At 33.7% G+C, this 13,888-nt stretch overlaps 1 protein-coding gene across 4 annotated transcripts in view; it reads left to right on the forward strand.

Moving 5' to 3' along the window:
- Positions 1–13,888, forward strand: part of COG6 (component of oligomeric golgi complex 6) — a 101,422-nt gene that overhangs the window by 28,447 nt on the left and 59,087 nt on the right. For all 4 annotated transcript variants that reach the window (XM_050766117.1, XM_050766122.1, XM_050766118.1 and 1 more), the window contains exons 9-12: positions 4,605–4,733; positions 4,810–4,901; positions 7,151–7,215; positions 12,092–12,183. In XM_050766117.1, coding sequence (XP_050622074.1) covers positions 4,605–4,733; positions 4,810–4,901; positions 7,151–7,215; positions 12,092–12,183 — 378 coding nt within the window. The remainder of the gene's footprint in view (positions 1–4,604; positions 4,734–4,809; positions 4,902–7,150; positions 7,216–12,091; positions 12,184–13,888) is intronic.

Consider the following 13,888-nt stretch of genomic DNA (forward strand, 5'->3'; position numbering starts at 1 on the left):
AGTGACTTTTCCCCTGTCATCTCATTAACTCCCTTAGAATTGTAAGTAACTAAAACTCCTATATGAATCCTTCCCTACAGAGACTGAAGTCATACCAGGACTGAGAAATATGGTTATGCAGAGATGAAAAAAAGAATATTTAATATCAAGGTTCTATTAATAGGATTTAGGAAGAGAGGGCCCAGGTCTTTGATCTCCTAATTGACGCCAAACAAGAGCTATGTGGTAATGCTTTGGATAAGAATTTAATGCATTTTATATTTGTTGATATGTGTTTTACTATTTTATATTTTAATTTTATTCACTTAATTTTTATAAAATAAAAAGTAAATACTTTCTTTAATGCCTAGAGTAGTATGAGCATAAGCTTTAGGTAGATGTAGGGGTTGATGATATTACTAATTCTGAAAATAGGAAACCAGGGGACTCTTACCAAGGTAGTACATCCTGCTGTGACTCATCCCTTTCAGTTTCTGCTTATACTATTTTTAGAGGACCTTCCCATTACTTTCTGATTGGAACACTACTTATACTCTCATAAGGTCACAGAACACAAATGCTGACCAACTGTGTAAAAGAATAACACCCCAGAGCTACTTACTGAGTACTCTGTGTTAAGCACCATTTCACATTCTAGAAACACAGCTTCAGTAAAGCACTGCCCTCAGACTGCTTTATTTTATGGAACTGGAGATAAACAAATGCATTTTAATTGAATATACTAATTGCTAGTCTACAAGTCATGTCCCAGATGCTGTGTGGCTCAAGTATTCTGAGGTAGGGGAAAGAGTGAACGTCAGTGAAAGTTTCCTATGGAATTAGGTATAAAGTGAGTTCTGAAGGCTGAATAGGCATTTTCCTAGAAGTAAAGGAAGAACAGTTTCCAGGTTGAGGGAACAGTAATGCAAAGATATACATTGAGAGAACATGCACCTTTGGGAAATTAATTGCAAAAGCTTGCCCTGGCTATTGAATTAGGAGCAACAGCTGGATTTGTAATAGCCCTGAATGTTGTGCATATAATATGATAAGTTAATGTTTACCATTGATCAGCAGCTTAGCAGTTCTTTGAAATTTCTTTCTCAACTTTTTCACTTTAACGTATTGGCATTGATATGAGTCTTTTAGCACTTAAAACATTTGGTGTTTGATTTTAACAACTGTTGCATTGTCTGCAGATTAATATTTATTCACAAGGTTAATCTTTAAAAAAAAAAAAAAAGCCTTTGTGTGTTTTGGGCACCTGAAAACAACAGCTGACTTCTGCCATGCAAATACATTTTTACTGAATTATAGTTCTTTATCAAAACTTGGAAAGGAGCAATATTAAATGGCTTATAAGGTGGGCTCTTGAGTCAGATTTCTTGGAGAAGTCCTTACACCTTTATAAACTTCAGTTTCCTTCGCTGTAAAATGAAGATAATAATAGTGCCTATTTTACAGGGTTGATGTGAAGATTAAGTTACATTGTTCACTTGAGGCACGTAGTGTGATGTTTGGATATTATTTTAATTTGAGAGGAGGTGACTAGAAAGCTGTCAGCTAAGGAGGGGTGTATTTGAGGGCTACGTGGCAATCAGAGAAAAAGCTTGAAAAATAAAGAATGGAACTATGATGGAGAGGCAGAGAAGGTTTATCTGCGAAGGGCATATGCTAAGAAGCAGGGGCAGTAATGGCAATTCGGAAGATTTTAAGAGACATTTAGAAGTTGAGTGGGGGAGTAAGTTTTTAAGACCAGATGATTAGAACAAGATAAATGCTAAAAAAGAGGAAATTGGCCTTTCATTAAGTAATTATTTTCAAAGTGGTAGTTTCCTTACATTTAGGGAAAACTTAATAATGTGTCATGCTAACCACCAGATGGCACTATATGAACTTAGTAAGTAATGTCTAAAAGCTTCACTGTCCATTATTACGTCTCAAATAACGTAAGTATTATAGGCAAGAAAAATGTCAATTATTGAAATCCCTGGGGAAAGTTGCCATTACTCAGTGTTTCTTATGTAGTATATAACTGGAATGCTAATGCATTATTGACTTTTAATAATAAATCATGTATAATTATAAATGGAAGTGAGAAATTTTGATAATTTCTTTCCTTTCGTAAGCCTTTAGAATATGTTATTTTAAAATATAGTAATATGTACAATGCTGATTTTTCTTCCTTCTTTATGTATTTGTTGTGTTTCAAAGAGGCACTTCTATACTATTATCTTTTAATTTGCTTTTTGATTAAAAATTTTCACCTTTTAATTTGTTTTTTGACCAGAATTTCTTTGACGGTAGCTAAAACACGATTTTTAAAATGAGACTTAATTTTAACTAGGGGTATTTGAGAATATGTACATAATTTGAACATTCACCCTGAAAAAGCTCCATTTTGAATTTTGATTATTGTTGGAAGAATGTCTGATTTTGGTGAAAGAATTTTTCTTCTGTCTCTGGGCCTTCCCAGGATGTTTCATGTCTAAAGATATTGAAGGTTCATATGGCTTATGCTGTTTTTGCTTTAAATTATATTTGTTCTATAGGAGGATTGACATTAATATTAATGTTTATTGATATTTTATAGTATTAAACAGATGAAATTCCAGTGTTTGCCAGGCTTGGTAATTTACCCCCTATTTAAGATACCAGTAGATTCACTGGATTCTGTTACAACTGTGGTCCCAGTGGACAGTCCTAGAAACAAATTTTGCTGTTTATTTTTACTGTGGTTAATAGGGTCTTGGGAATGAGGATTAGCTTTATATACTTAAAAAGTTAAACAATTGTGAATTTTGTGCTGTGATAAGCAGTCATATTTCAGAGAATCAGGTGATCATTTAAAAGAAGGCATTCTTCACACTAAATGGATTTATAATTTAAGAGCATGAGGGAAAAAATAGCAATGAGCATTTTGGTTCTAATTTGTTTAAAAAATAGAGAGTAAATGCAAGGCAATTATGCAATTTAGCAAAACTTAGCTGGATATTACACTTTCCCTTTTCTGTACTAGTATGTCACCACAGGGAATCTCAAAACCATTTCTTTTTAATGGAAAACAAACACACAAAGAACCATAGTCTAGTTAATAGTAAACAGTCCTCAAAAAAGGTTCATATTCCTAAATATTTATAGCCATTTGCCAGTTCTACAGGCTTTCTCTTTTATTTGGAAGTAAACCATCTTTCACATGTTTACCGAAATGTGGATTTTTCATCCAATTGACAGCATATGAAAGAAAGCTATGTAGCCTAAGATATTAATTATTTTGGGTATCTTGGGAAGTTTTGGTAATAGGTTATCGACATAATTCTTAAAATTTGGTATGGTAGAATACTGTTTAGAGGTTTACAAGTTAGTCTAGAATCTGCTGACATCAGACTGCTAAAATAGATTGTGTTTTTCTTTATACTTTTAAAATGGAAAGAACTTTCAATTGAGGGATGGATGTCAGGAATGGTGGCAATAATGGGAAACAAGACTGAGTCAAGTCAAAGAAATGGGTACTACAGAGAGCTCCAGGCCCTTTTTATAAATTGAATCCCAAATCGTCCTGTTCCCCAGTTAAAAGCTTTCCTTCCCTACCAGTTCCTTCACCTTAGAAAGCCTTTCCATGCCTTTTCAATTATAATAGGTGACTTCTTAATACATGTTTTTTAAAAAGGTATTTGCTTGTATATGTGATTGGTCAGTAAATTTAAGGAACATCTATTATGTCTAATATTGGAGTCAAAATAAGCTTTTAAAAATGGATAGCAATTTTTAGAGCAAATTTTGGTGATAAATTGTGATAGTATGTATAAAGACGACTTTTTAATGTAGAAGAGAAAACCTCAATTTTTGGACTGCGAATTCTTTTATTTTTTTCTGAGACAGGGTCTTGCTCTGTGGCTTAGGCTGGAGTATAGTGGAGCAGTCACTGCTAACTGTAGCCTGAACCTCACAGGCTCAAGGGATCCACCTAACTCAGCCTCCCGAGTAGCTGGGACTATAGACATGCACCACCATGCCTGGCTATTTTTTTTTTTTTTTTTTAATAATGAGAAAGGGTCTCATTATTTTGACCAGGCTGATCTCTAACTCCTGGGCTCAAGTGCCCACCTTCCTCGGCCTCCCAAAGTGGTGGAATTGCAGGTGTGAATCACCACACCCAGCCTTGGATTGCAGAGTTCTAATTATAATCAGCTTTTGAGAACTCTTATGGCTTTATGTAAAACAGTAGAGCATCGTTTTAGACTATAAATATATATACTGAAATATACTGAAACCTAATATACTGAATATACTGAAACCTAAAAAGTTAAGTCTTCCCACCTTGGCTTGATTTTCCTACTTTTACTAAGTCCATTGCTTTATCCCTTATTACTGCTGCCTCTGCTTTAGTCCCATATCCCAGCATTGTTTCTTAGGAGGGTTAAAAGTTTTTACTTTTTGACTGAATTTTCAATGCGCCAAAGTTATCTCTTAAATATTTTTTTCTTGTTTGAAAGCAGTGTTGCTTGACCGAATGCCTAAAAGAGCTTTAAGTACTTGCTTGTCTCAGAAATTGCATGAAAATCTGATATAGCCACTAGAGACAAAGAACCCCAACCATTTTTTGTACAACTTGTTTCTTCTAGATATACCTTAGATGAATTTGGAACAGCCAGAAGAAGTACAGTTGTTCGTGGATTTATTGATGCGCTCACAAGAGGGGGCCCCGGAGGTACACCTAGACCAATTGAAATGCACTCTCATGACCCATTGAGGTATAGTAATCAGACAGCAGAAGAGGAGTGGATGTTTTTCCAAAGGAAATCTTCATTAACATTTAGTTTTCATTAGGTATGTGGGAGATATGTTGGCTTGGCTCCATCAAGCTACTGCTTCTGAAAAGGAACACCTTGAAGCTCTCTTAAAGCATGTAACTACACAAGGTGGGTCCACCGATTATATTGCTAATGCCTACATCCTGAAAATAACCCAAGCATCTCTGTTTCTACTCTTGTTGCCATCTTCTTCACTTAGATAAACACCTTGATGGTACAATAAGTGTCCTGATTAGTCTTTCTCTTCTCTGGTTTCTCTCTCATTCTGCTAATAGACTTTCTCTTCCATCACCTTTGTCCTGTCACTCAACTGTTCGGTTTTATAGTGAACCCTAATGACCTTTCATATCAAACCTAGACTCCTCTGTGGCACTTTTAAGAAATTTCTGGAATATCTAGCATACATTATCTCAAATCCTCTACATGACGCATTAAAGGTACAAGGTGGTATTATCTTAGTTTTATCTGTGTGTAAACAGGCTGAGTGACTTGTTTAAGGTCTTGAAGCTACTAATTCTTTCATTTCTGCTACCCAGCCTCTTTTTTCATTCTCATGACACTGTTTTAAAATTTTAAAACCAATTATCATATTTGTTAGTATGTTTCTGCATTGCTACAAAGGAATACCTGAAGCTTGGTAATCTATAAAGAGGTTTAACTTGACTCACGGTTCTAGAGGCAGTAGAGGAAGCATGATGCCCACATCTGCTTCTGGTGAAGGCCTCAGGAAGCATAGAGTCATGGTGGAAGGTGAAAGGGGAAGAACCAGCATGTCACATGGTGATTGAGGGAGCAAGACAGAGAGATGGGAGGTGCCACACACTTTTAAGCAACACTGACTATTGTGAGGATAGCACCAAGCCATTCATAAGAGATCCACTCCCATAACCCAAACATCTCCCACCAGGCTCCACCTCCAACATTGGGGATTACATTTCAACATGAATTTAGAGGGGACAAACACTCAACTACATCACCATATATACAATGTACTTAAAATTTTTGTCTTGATGTCAAGGAAGAAAAATAACTGTAGTTGAGAGTTGCTGATGTCTTGTTTACAGAATCCCCAATCTTCTTAGTTGTGATTACCTAAGGAGGCCTGTTTTAGAGTTTGAGGGTTTAGTGTATGTATGATTTTAAAATGTTCTATTTTTGATAGGAAGTTAAGAGAGACACTGTGGCTTGGTATCACTTGACTGTTTTACGTAGCTCAGCCACACGCCTCTGTGGTTCACATTATCTGCAAGATGAGTCAGTGTTATGGTGGTAATACTAACCTCATAGATTCTAACTCTTCAGTATCAAGATTAGACTCAGCATATGTTAGATTGGCACAAAGTGTGCATTGTTAGGTTCTCTTTCTGTTATTATTCTCATTACCCCGTTTAAATAAATGTGTTTCCTTAAAGATGTTTTAGAAAAGTATATATAAGGCAGTGTTAAGGAAGAAAATAGATTGTAGTTAGATGAAGTAGGTTATTCTATAGGAATGACTTCAATCTTCTGGGCCTCAGTTTTTCCATCTGTAAAAATGAAGGTGGTTACAAGCAGTAAATGTCAAATACCCAGTACAGAGCTCGATAAATAGTTGGTGTTCGGAAAATACTAGTTTTTCTGTAAGATTTCAAGGTGTATTTTTCAACTTTATACCCTCAGTGTATGTGCTAAGCAGTACTGCCTGGAACAAGATGTTTGTAAAATAAATGCTAATACATCTTGGCATCACTTCATTCAATGAATACATTTCAGACTTTTTTTTCCTCTGTCTTATAATATTTTTCACAAAGAAATACTCATTTTATTAACTCAAAATCAAATGAATTAAGGCTTTCTAGACGCATATTAGGTATTATCACAATTAGTAATATGTTAACACAATTAGTAATGTCCCAAGAGATAACAAACTTACCAAAATATTGTTATGGTTAATTTTTTTTTTTTTTTGAGACGGAGTCTCACTCTGTCGCCCAGGCTGGAGTACAGTGGCGCGAGCTCGGCTCACTGTGAGCTCTGCCTCCCAGGTTCACACCATTCTCCTGCCTCAGCCTCCCGAGTAGCTGGGACTACAGGCGCCCACCACCACGCCTGGCTACTTTTTTGTATTTGTGGTAGAGACGGGGTTTCACCGTGTTAGCCAGCATGGTCTCGATCTCCTGATCTTGTGATCCACCCAACTCGGCCTCCCAAAGTGCTGGGATTACACGCGTGAGCCACCACGCTGGGCCCTGTTATGGTTATTTTAAAAGTTATTAGTGCCATTAATTATATGTATTATATATTATTTGTTTTTTGAACTTATATGAAGCAAGGTATAATATGGAAACAAATATTAATTATGTAGTAATTAATTTTAGGTATTGAAGAAAATATTCAAGAAGTTGTTGGGCATATCACTGAAGGTGTGTGCAGACCTCTAAAGGTAAAATATTTTGTTTTTACATATGCTATATGGTACCTGGTTAAATTATTACCTTATTTGTAGGAACTTAAGAAACTGATACCAACTCAAATACAATCTATAATTTTTTCAAATTAGCACACTGATGTAGACTAATAAGAAACATTTTAAAATAATAATTGCCAGTTTTCTCTCTGAGAAGGAAAATTGGTAATATTTGTAGTTTGCATATATTGACCTATCTTTTACAGATTATATTTCCTGTAGTAATTTTTCTTATTTGATTGAGAAAAAAATCTCTTAAATTTAAATAGCAAATCTATGAACTCTTAACAGAGAGATTTACTAAGAATATTTTGTTTACTTGATTGCTTCAAACATAGAAGAGTTTTTGCTTATAGCAATAAATAATGATTAATCCAAGGATAAAATAATATGTATTAGTATTAGCAATACTATTTATAGTACAAGGAACAGAATTTGGAATCAAATTTGAGTTAGAATTCCCATATTGCCACTTAATTGTGTTTACTTATTCTATCTGCTTAACTCTTCTGCGCCTGAATTATCCTCCCGTGGAACCTGTATGTTAAAACATCTATCATCCAGGGTTGTTGTGAGGATGACTGTGTAGATGAAGTACATAGTTTATGACACTAAGTATTTAGCAGATGGTAAATACCTTTGTTTTCCTTTATTAATATTTAGAGAATACTTGGCAATTGTTGGTTTACTTTTCCTTGTAAACCAACTTCCTTGATTGACTTCAATTTCGTACATGGAAATTGAAATCCAGAAGTTTAATTAATTTTTTCAAGAAATGAACTTTAAAATTAATTTATTTTATTTCTAAGGTGTTTTTTTTTTTTTTGGTATATGTTCCAGGCAAGGAAATCTCAGATGACACACTTTGTGACAATTGATTATATTGACAAATTTAACTGTTACTCTAACTTGATCTCATAGGACGTAACTGTATATTCAGAAAATAAATGGAAAGTATCTTGAAATTATTTTACTTATTTCTCCCAAATGAAATATTTACTTGTCATAGTTTGATGTAGACATATATAACTCTTATAAATATTGTTTATTTTGTATACTGGCAGTTACTGGAAACATAGAAGAAGAGGAGGAATAAAATGAGATTTATTTTGCTATGCTTTTATACCTTTTTATAACTTCATATAGTTAAACTTCTAGTCACTTTGATAAAGTGACTAGGTAAAAGATAAATTTTACTTTATCTGCCTTACCTTCCCCCCTTCCTTGCTTATGTAATTATGTTTCTTTTTACAGCCGTTCTTTCTTTTTTAAAAAAAATTTAATTTATAATTTTTGTGGCTACATAGTAGGTGTATGCTTTTCCTTTTCTTTTTAAAAAGTAATTGTGTAAATATTATAATTTTAGAATCTAAGGGTTATAATGGACTCTTCAGTTTCCTGTCCTGGTTTGAGTAAGAATTATTATATCAAAAATGTTTAAACTAATACCCACCAGTTAGATAAAGACGTTATATACTGAAGTCTGCCTTTGTTTTAAAATGTACTTAGAAATTCTCATTTCATCTTCCTTAAATGTACATGCTCAGAAAGATCTTTATGACAATTGTAGGACCTTACTGTGATCTGCTGGCAAATTTAAATATAAGATGCCAAAGGGAAAGAAGACACTAGTAAGCAGACAAGTATCTTTTTGTCGTAAAATGAAGAAAAATTCCTTTTCTGAAATGACAGAAACTTGAAATCTTTCCATATGATGATAATATGTATTGCATACTCCAGAGAATATTTAGCAGGTGTTCACAATAGGTACATATCAAATTAGCTTGATAGTGATATATAATCTAGCAATTTCATACTTCCCTTCCTTTTATACTGATAGACAGTGTTACATTATTTTAGGAATTTTTTTTCTGTACTTTATTTGGTGGTTATATTTTCAGTGATATAGTTGTTAGATGAGGAAAAAAATTTTGACTTTTAATATTTCCTTTTGCAATTATAATTCTGAATTTTTCTAGTGATCAATCTGCTTTTATAATCTCACTCATACAAAATTTCTTCTTCCTAATTGATAAGCAACTAAACTTTTTCTAATGACATATGATATTGGATGTTATGGCTACTTTTCTGTCCATTATTCTTCTTTGTAGAAATGGTTTTTTTTTAGAGTAGGAGATTTTGATTTTTAGAAGCATAAAGAAAAGGTTATAGTGGTAATGGGAGATAATCCTTGAGAAACTATATATTTGATTTATTCTACCTTGTTTAATCTTTTCTTTGTCTTAGTAAAGTGAAACATCATAGGTGGTAGATTAAATATTTGTAAATGTATGCATTAAGATAAGATCTGTAAATCTATTGCCAGTTTAAAGAATTGGTGCTCTAAGTTTAAGATTACATATGTTGTGTAGAGGATACTATCCATGGCTCATCAGCATCAACCCTATTACTTTGTACATGTCTTTACTCCAAAAATTGTAGCTAGAAAGATCAGAACTAATATATTAAAATTTTTTTCAAGCCCATGGGTATAAAATCCTTCTTTTATGTGAATGTTTTAGATTGCTGATAGATTACCAGCTATCATTTGAATTTTCTCTTTTAATAAAAACTTTAGGGTAGTGTATGCTACAGACCTTAGATTATGGCGGGTTCTGTGAAGGCAGGCATAATGTAAAAGATCAATGGCATGAAAAATAAAGCTGAATATTGTACACAACATAGTCATTGGGCCCTCAGATTGAGGTATACATAGGAACAGATGTCTACCCTGAGCAGCTGTCTGTGATACTAAGGTAAAGGAAGTTCATCATCATCTTTTTTAGTCCTCCCTTCTTCCTATGTCCCCTTCATGAACACAAACCCACTCTCTTTCTCTTGCTCTCACTTTTTCTCTCTGGCCTTGGAGAGGAGAGCCACTGTTCTTTTAGCTCTTCCCTACCTTCTCTGCTGTCAGGGTGCCTGAAGCCCATTTTGCTACTTTTAATATCTGCCTTTATGGTTGATGCTGCTTCTCACAATGCAGTTAGGATTTATTGAGTGCTTATGATGTGCCAGGATCTGTTCCAACACACTTTATATCTGAGCCATTATTCCCATTGCTGCTTTCCAGCTCTGCTAATGATTTTTCCCTCCACTGTCATCACAGTGATAATTTCCAGCCCAGTTGCTGCTACCACCACTTCTTTGGTCTCTTTGACCTTTTTTACTTTTTGTTTCTCTTGTCTTTTGTTGTTTCTCCTGTGACTGTTGGGTTTTGCTGAAAATGGTTAGCCTCTCATATAGCCCTCATAAGACAGAGTGTTTCTTTCTGTGTGGCAAACAAAGCATTCTTGGTGTATTATTTGTCAGTCTTCTGATTTTCCAGCCTTTCTCTGTTGTATTTTGTATTGTAGCTGTTGTATTGTTTATTGCCGCTTTCCCTCAAAACCTTTGTATTCGAGAGAGATAGAAATTGTTTTTTTTTCCTTCCTCCCTCCCTTCCCTCTTTTATTTTCCTTTCTTTCTTTCTTTCTTTCTTTCTTTCTTTCTTTCTTTCTTTCTTTCTCTCTCTCTCTCTCTCTTCTCTCTCTCTCTCTCCCCTCTTTTCTCTCTTTCTTAAGGGAGTTAGAACTAAGAATATTTTCTTGATGCCTCAAAATTCTGGAAGGCAGGTGGCCATATAGCTGAGATGGTGTTTAAAATCTGCTAGTAAAGAGCTGTTTGCCTACAATTAACATTTTTTATATTTTTCTGTAATAATTATATTAAAATTAAGAAAATATCACTTTTATTGATATAACATATAAGTCACTGTTAAGGTCTTGGTTTAAAAATAAATTATAATATGGAAAAATATATTTTTTAAATTCAAATGCCATTCATGATCCATGGTATTGTGGTAGTTAGATAGTCTATCACCTATACCAACAGATGAACCAATTTCATAAACATATTAATGTAAATGTAAATTGATTTCTATAATCTAAGAGGCTTTTGTATGCAGATATAAAATGTCATTTTAGCAAATCATAGTTGTTTTATGACATATGCCAAAATCTAAATACAGAGAAAGTTCAACTTTTAAAAGCATTTATTAAACATCTGTTGTGTGTATACTGTTCTACCAGACACTACAGAGATGTAAAATAGGCAGAAGAAGACATAATGTCTATACTGTATTTGTATTTAGAAACTAGTTAGGAAAGCAAGAAGATATAATGTAAGCAATAGCTTAAGGGCAGATACAATATTTAAGTAAGCATTTATCAGTGTAGTTTAGATTGTATTCATTAATAAGAGAAAAGAAAGATCAGTGAAGGATGAAATTTAATTAGAAAAGATTCATATTTGCTAAATCTTGATGCAGATCAAGTTAATCTTGAACTAGATCTGATTTTGCTCTGGTAATCTTATAATTTGGCAAATATGTTGGTGCTAATTCAAGATTTGTCTACTTTTCTATTCTTTGATTAATAGACAAACTTGATATAATAATTTATAGACTGGAATTTTTTTTCTTGAATATTTGGCAATAAAGCAGTATGTTTTCATTGATAATCTGTTTTATGGATGTAGCAGTTGCCTTTACAATTTAGTATTGAACCAGATTCCATTATATACTGGTGATAAATCTCAAATGATCTCAATGTATTGATATTTCTGGTAACAACTGGCTTGAACCAAATTCTGCAAATAATGGGTCAGCTTTTTTGTAGAGTATATCTATATTAAAATGTTTGTTACTTTACCATCTTGTATGACTTACTACTCAGAAATTATTTAGGAGGCATTTTGTGATCTCTGCAATAATAAAAGTTTGTCTTTGCTATTCTATTCATACCGTATGTTATTAATGAAAAAAAGTTATACTTTTAAGAAATGTTTACTTTCTTCTCATGTATTTTAATAGGTTCGAATTGAGCAAGTAATAGTTGCTGAACCTGGGGCAGTTTTATTATATAAAATTTCTAATCTCCTCAAATTTTATCACCATACAATCAGGTAAGTGGAATGGCAAAATGTGTTTGCCAAATCCAATGTGCTGTTTCTTTCAGTTAGAGCACAGTATAAGATTTTTTTTTTATATTGTGTATGGTAATTATACACTAAGTATAGACTAAGCATAACTAGTAGAACCTCCACACCATGTAAATCATTATATGCATATTATACATGCTGTGCCTTAAGGTCTATTATTTCCTTTCTCCTTTTTTCTCCAAGCTTAACTATACACACACACACACACACACACACACACACCTTATATAACAATATAAGTCTATAACGTAAGTCTTTATTGAGTCTTCCTGCATTAGTAAAAGACATCCAAGGCAACTAACGCAACTATACCATATACTCACAATAGAGCATAGTGAATTAAATGTTCTATTCTGGATGTAAATAACCTAAATTCTTCAGCATTTAGTTTACTATAAGTGATAAAATAGAACCATAGCTTTATCTTCGCTACATACCAGCAACTTTATCTGATTAGGAACCACTCGTCTTATATAAAATGTAATCTTTGACTCCAAAATATGCATTCATTTTTGCTTTACATTTGTCTGTTGGTGGTATACCCTTGAGTTTTATTATAACTGTCACTGTAAGACTGTTACATGTGTAGTTATGTTACAACAATGTCTTTCCAAGCCATATTTTTGATAGTTTTTGTATTTTTCCATTAAATAATTATTTAAAAATTACTTGGCTGGGCGCGGTGGCTCAAGCCTGTAATCCCAGCACTTTGGGAGGCCGAGACGGGCCGATCACGAGGTCAGGAGGTCGAGACCAGCCTGGCTAACATGGTGAAACCCCGTCTCTACTAAAAAAATACAAAAAACTAGCCGGGCGAGGTGGCAGGCGCCTGTAGTCCCAGCTACTCGGGAGGCTGAGACAGGAGAATGGCGTAAACCTGGGAGGCGGAGCTTGCAGTGAGCTGAGATCCGGCCATTGCACTCCAGTTTGGTCGACAAAGCCAGACTCCGTCTCAAAAAAAAAAAAAAAAAAAAAAAAAAATTACTTGTTATACAGTATGCCAGTATCAGGAATAGTAGGCCAACTGTTAAAAATCTAAGAAGAATATAACTAACATTACCAGGAAAGGTTGAAGGAGCACTAGTTTACAGAGTACCAAAAAACTGTGGTAAGGTTATCACCTACCCCTTAGTGACAGACAGTAGCCACCCAGAACTTAACAAACAGCTAAGAAGGGGATTTTACATCTTACTAGTAGATTTTCAAACAAAACTAACAAGCTGTAGTCTACAAAACTGATCAGAGATAGGATTTGGATTAGTCCCTTAATATTTTAGATATAAACTTATTGTCATCTGTCCCGTAATTCAAAACCAATGAATTAGTTTCAGTTGTAATATTATAGCATCCTATAATAAGAGAATAATAAATACTTAGAAAACACAAGGACAGCTGAAAGCTGGACATAGCAAGTGCTGTGTTATAAAAAGATGCTGGTAAAATAATTTTTAAAATTGTTTATTTAATAATGTCCATAATGGGACTAAATGAAATTTATTATTTAAAGATATTGATATGTTAGTTTCTAATGCAGAAAATGTTAGAAAAAAATAATTCAGATTCTGAAGATGATAATAGGTTTTTTAGGCTCTGATAATTGTAATTTTTCTGTCTTTGAAGATGATATTGAAGATGACAAAATCTTTTTTTGATTGACTTTTTGCATGTA

This window comes from Macaca thibetana, chromosome 17 (assembly GCF_024542745.1).
Source record: "Macaca thibetana thibetana isolate TM-01 chromosome 17, ASM2454274v1, whole genome shotgun sequence".
NCBI classification, from domain to species: Eukaryota; Metazoa; Chordata; class Mammalia; order Primates; family Cercopithecidae; genus Macaca; species Macaca thibetana.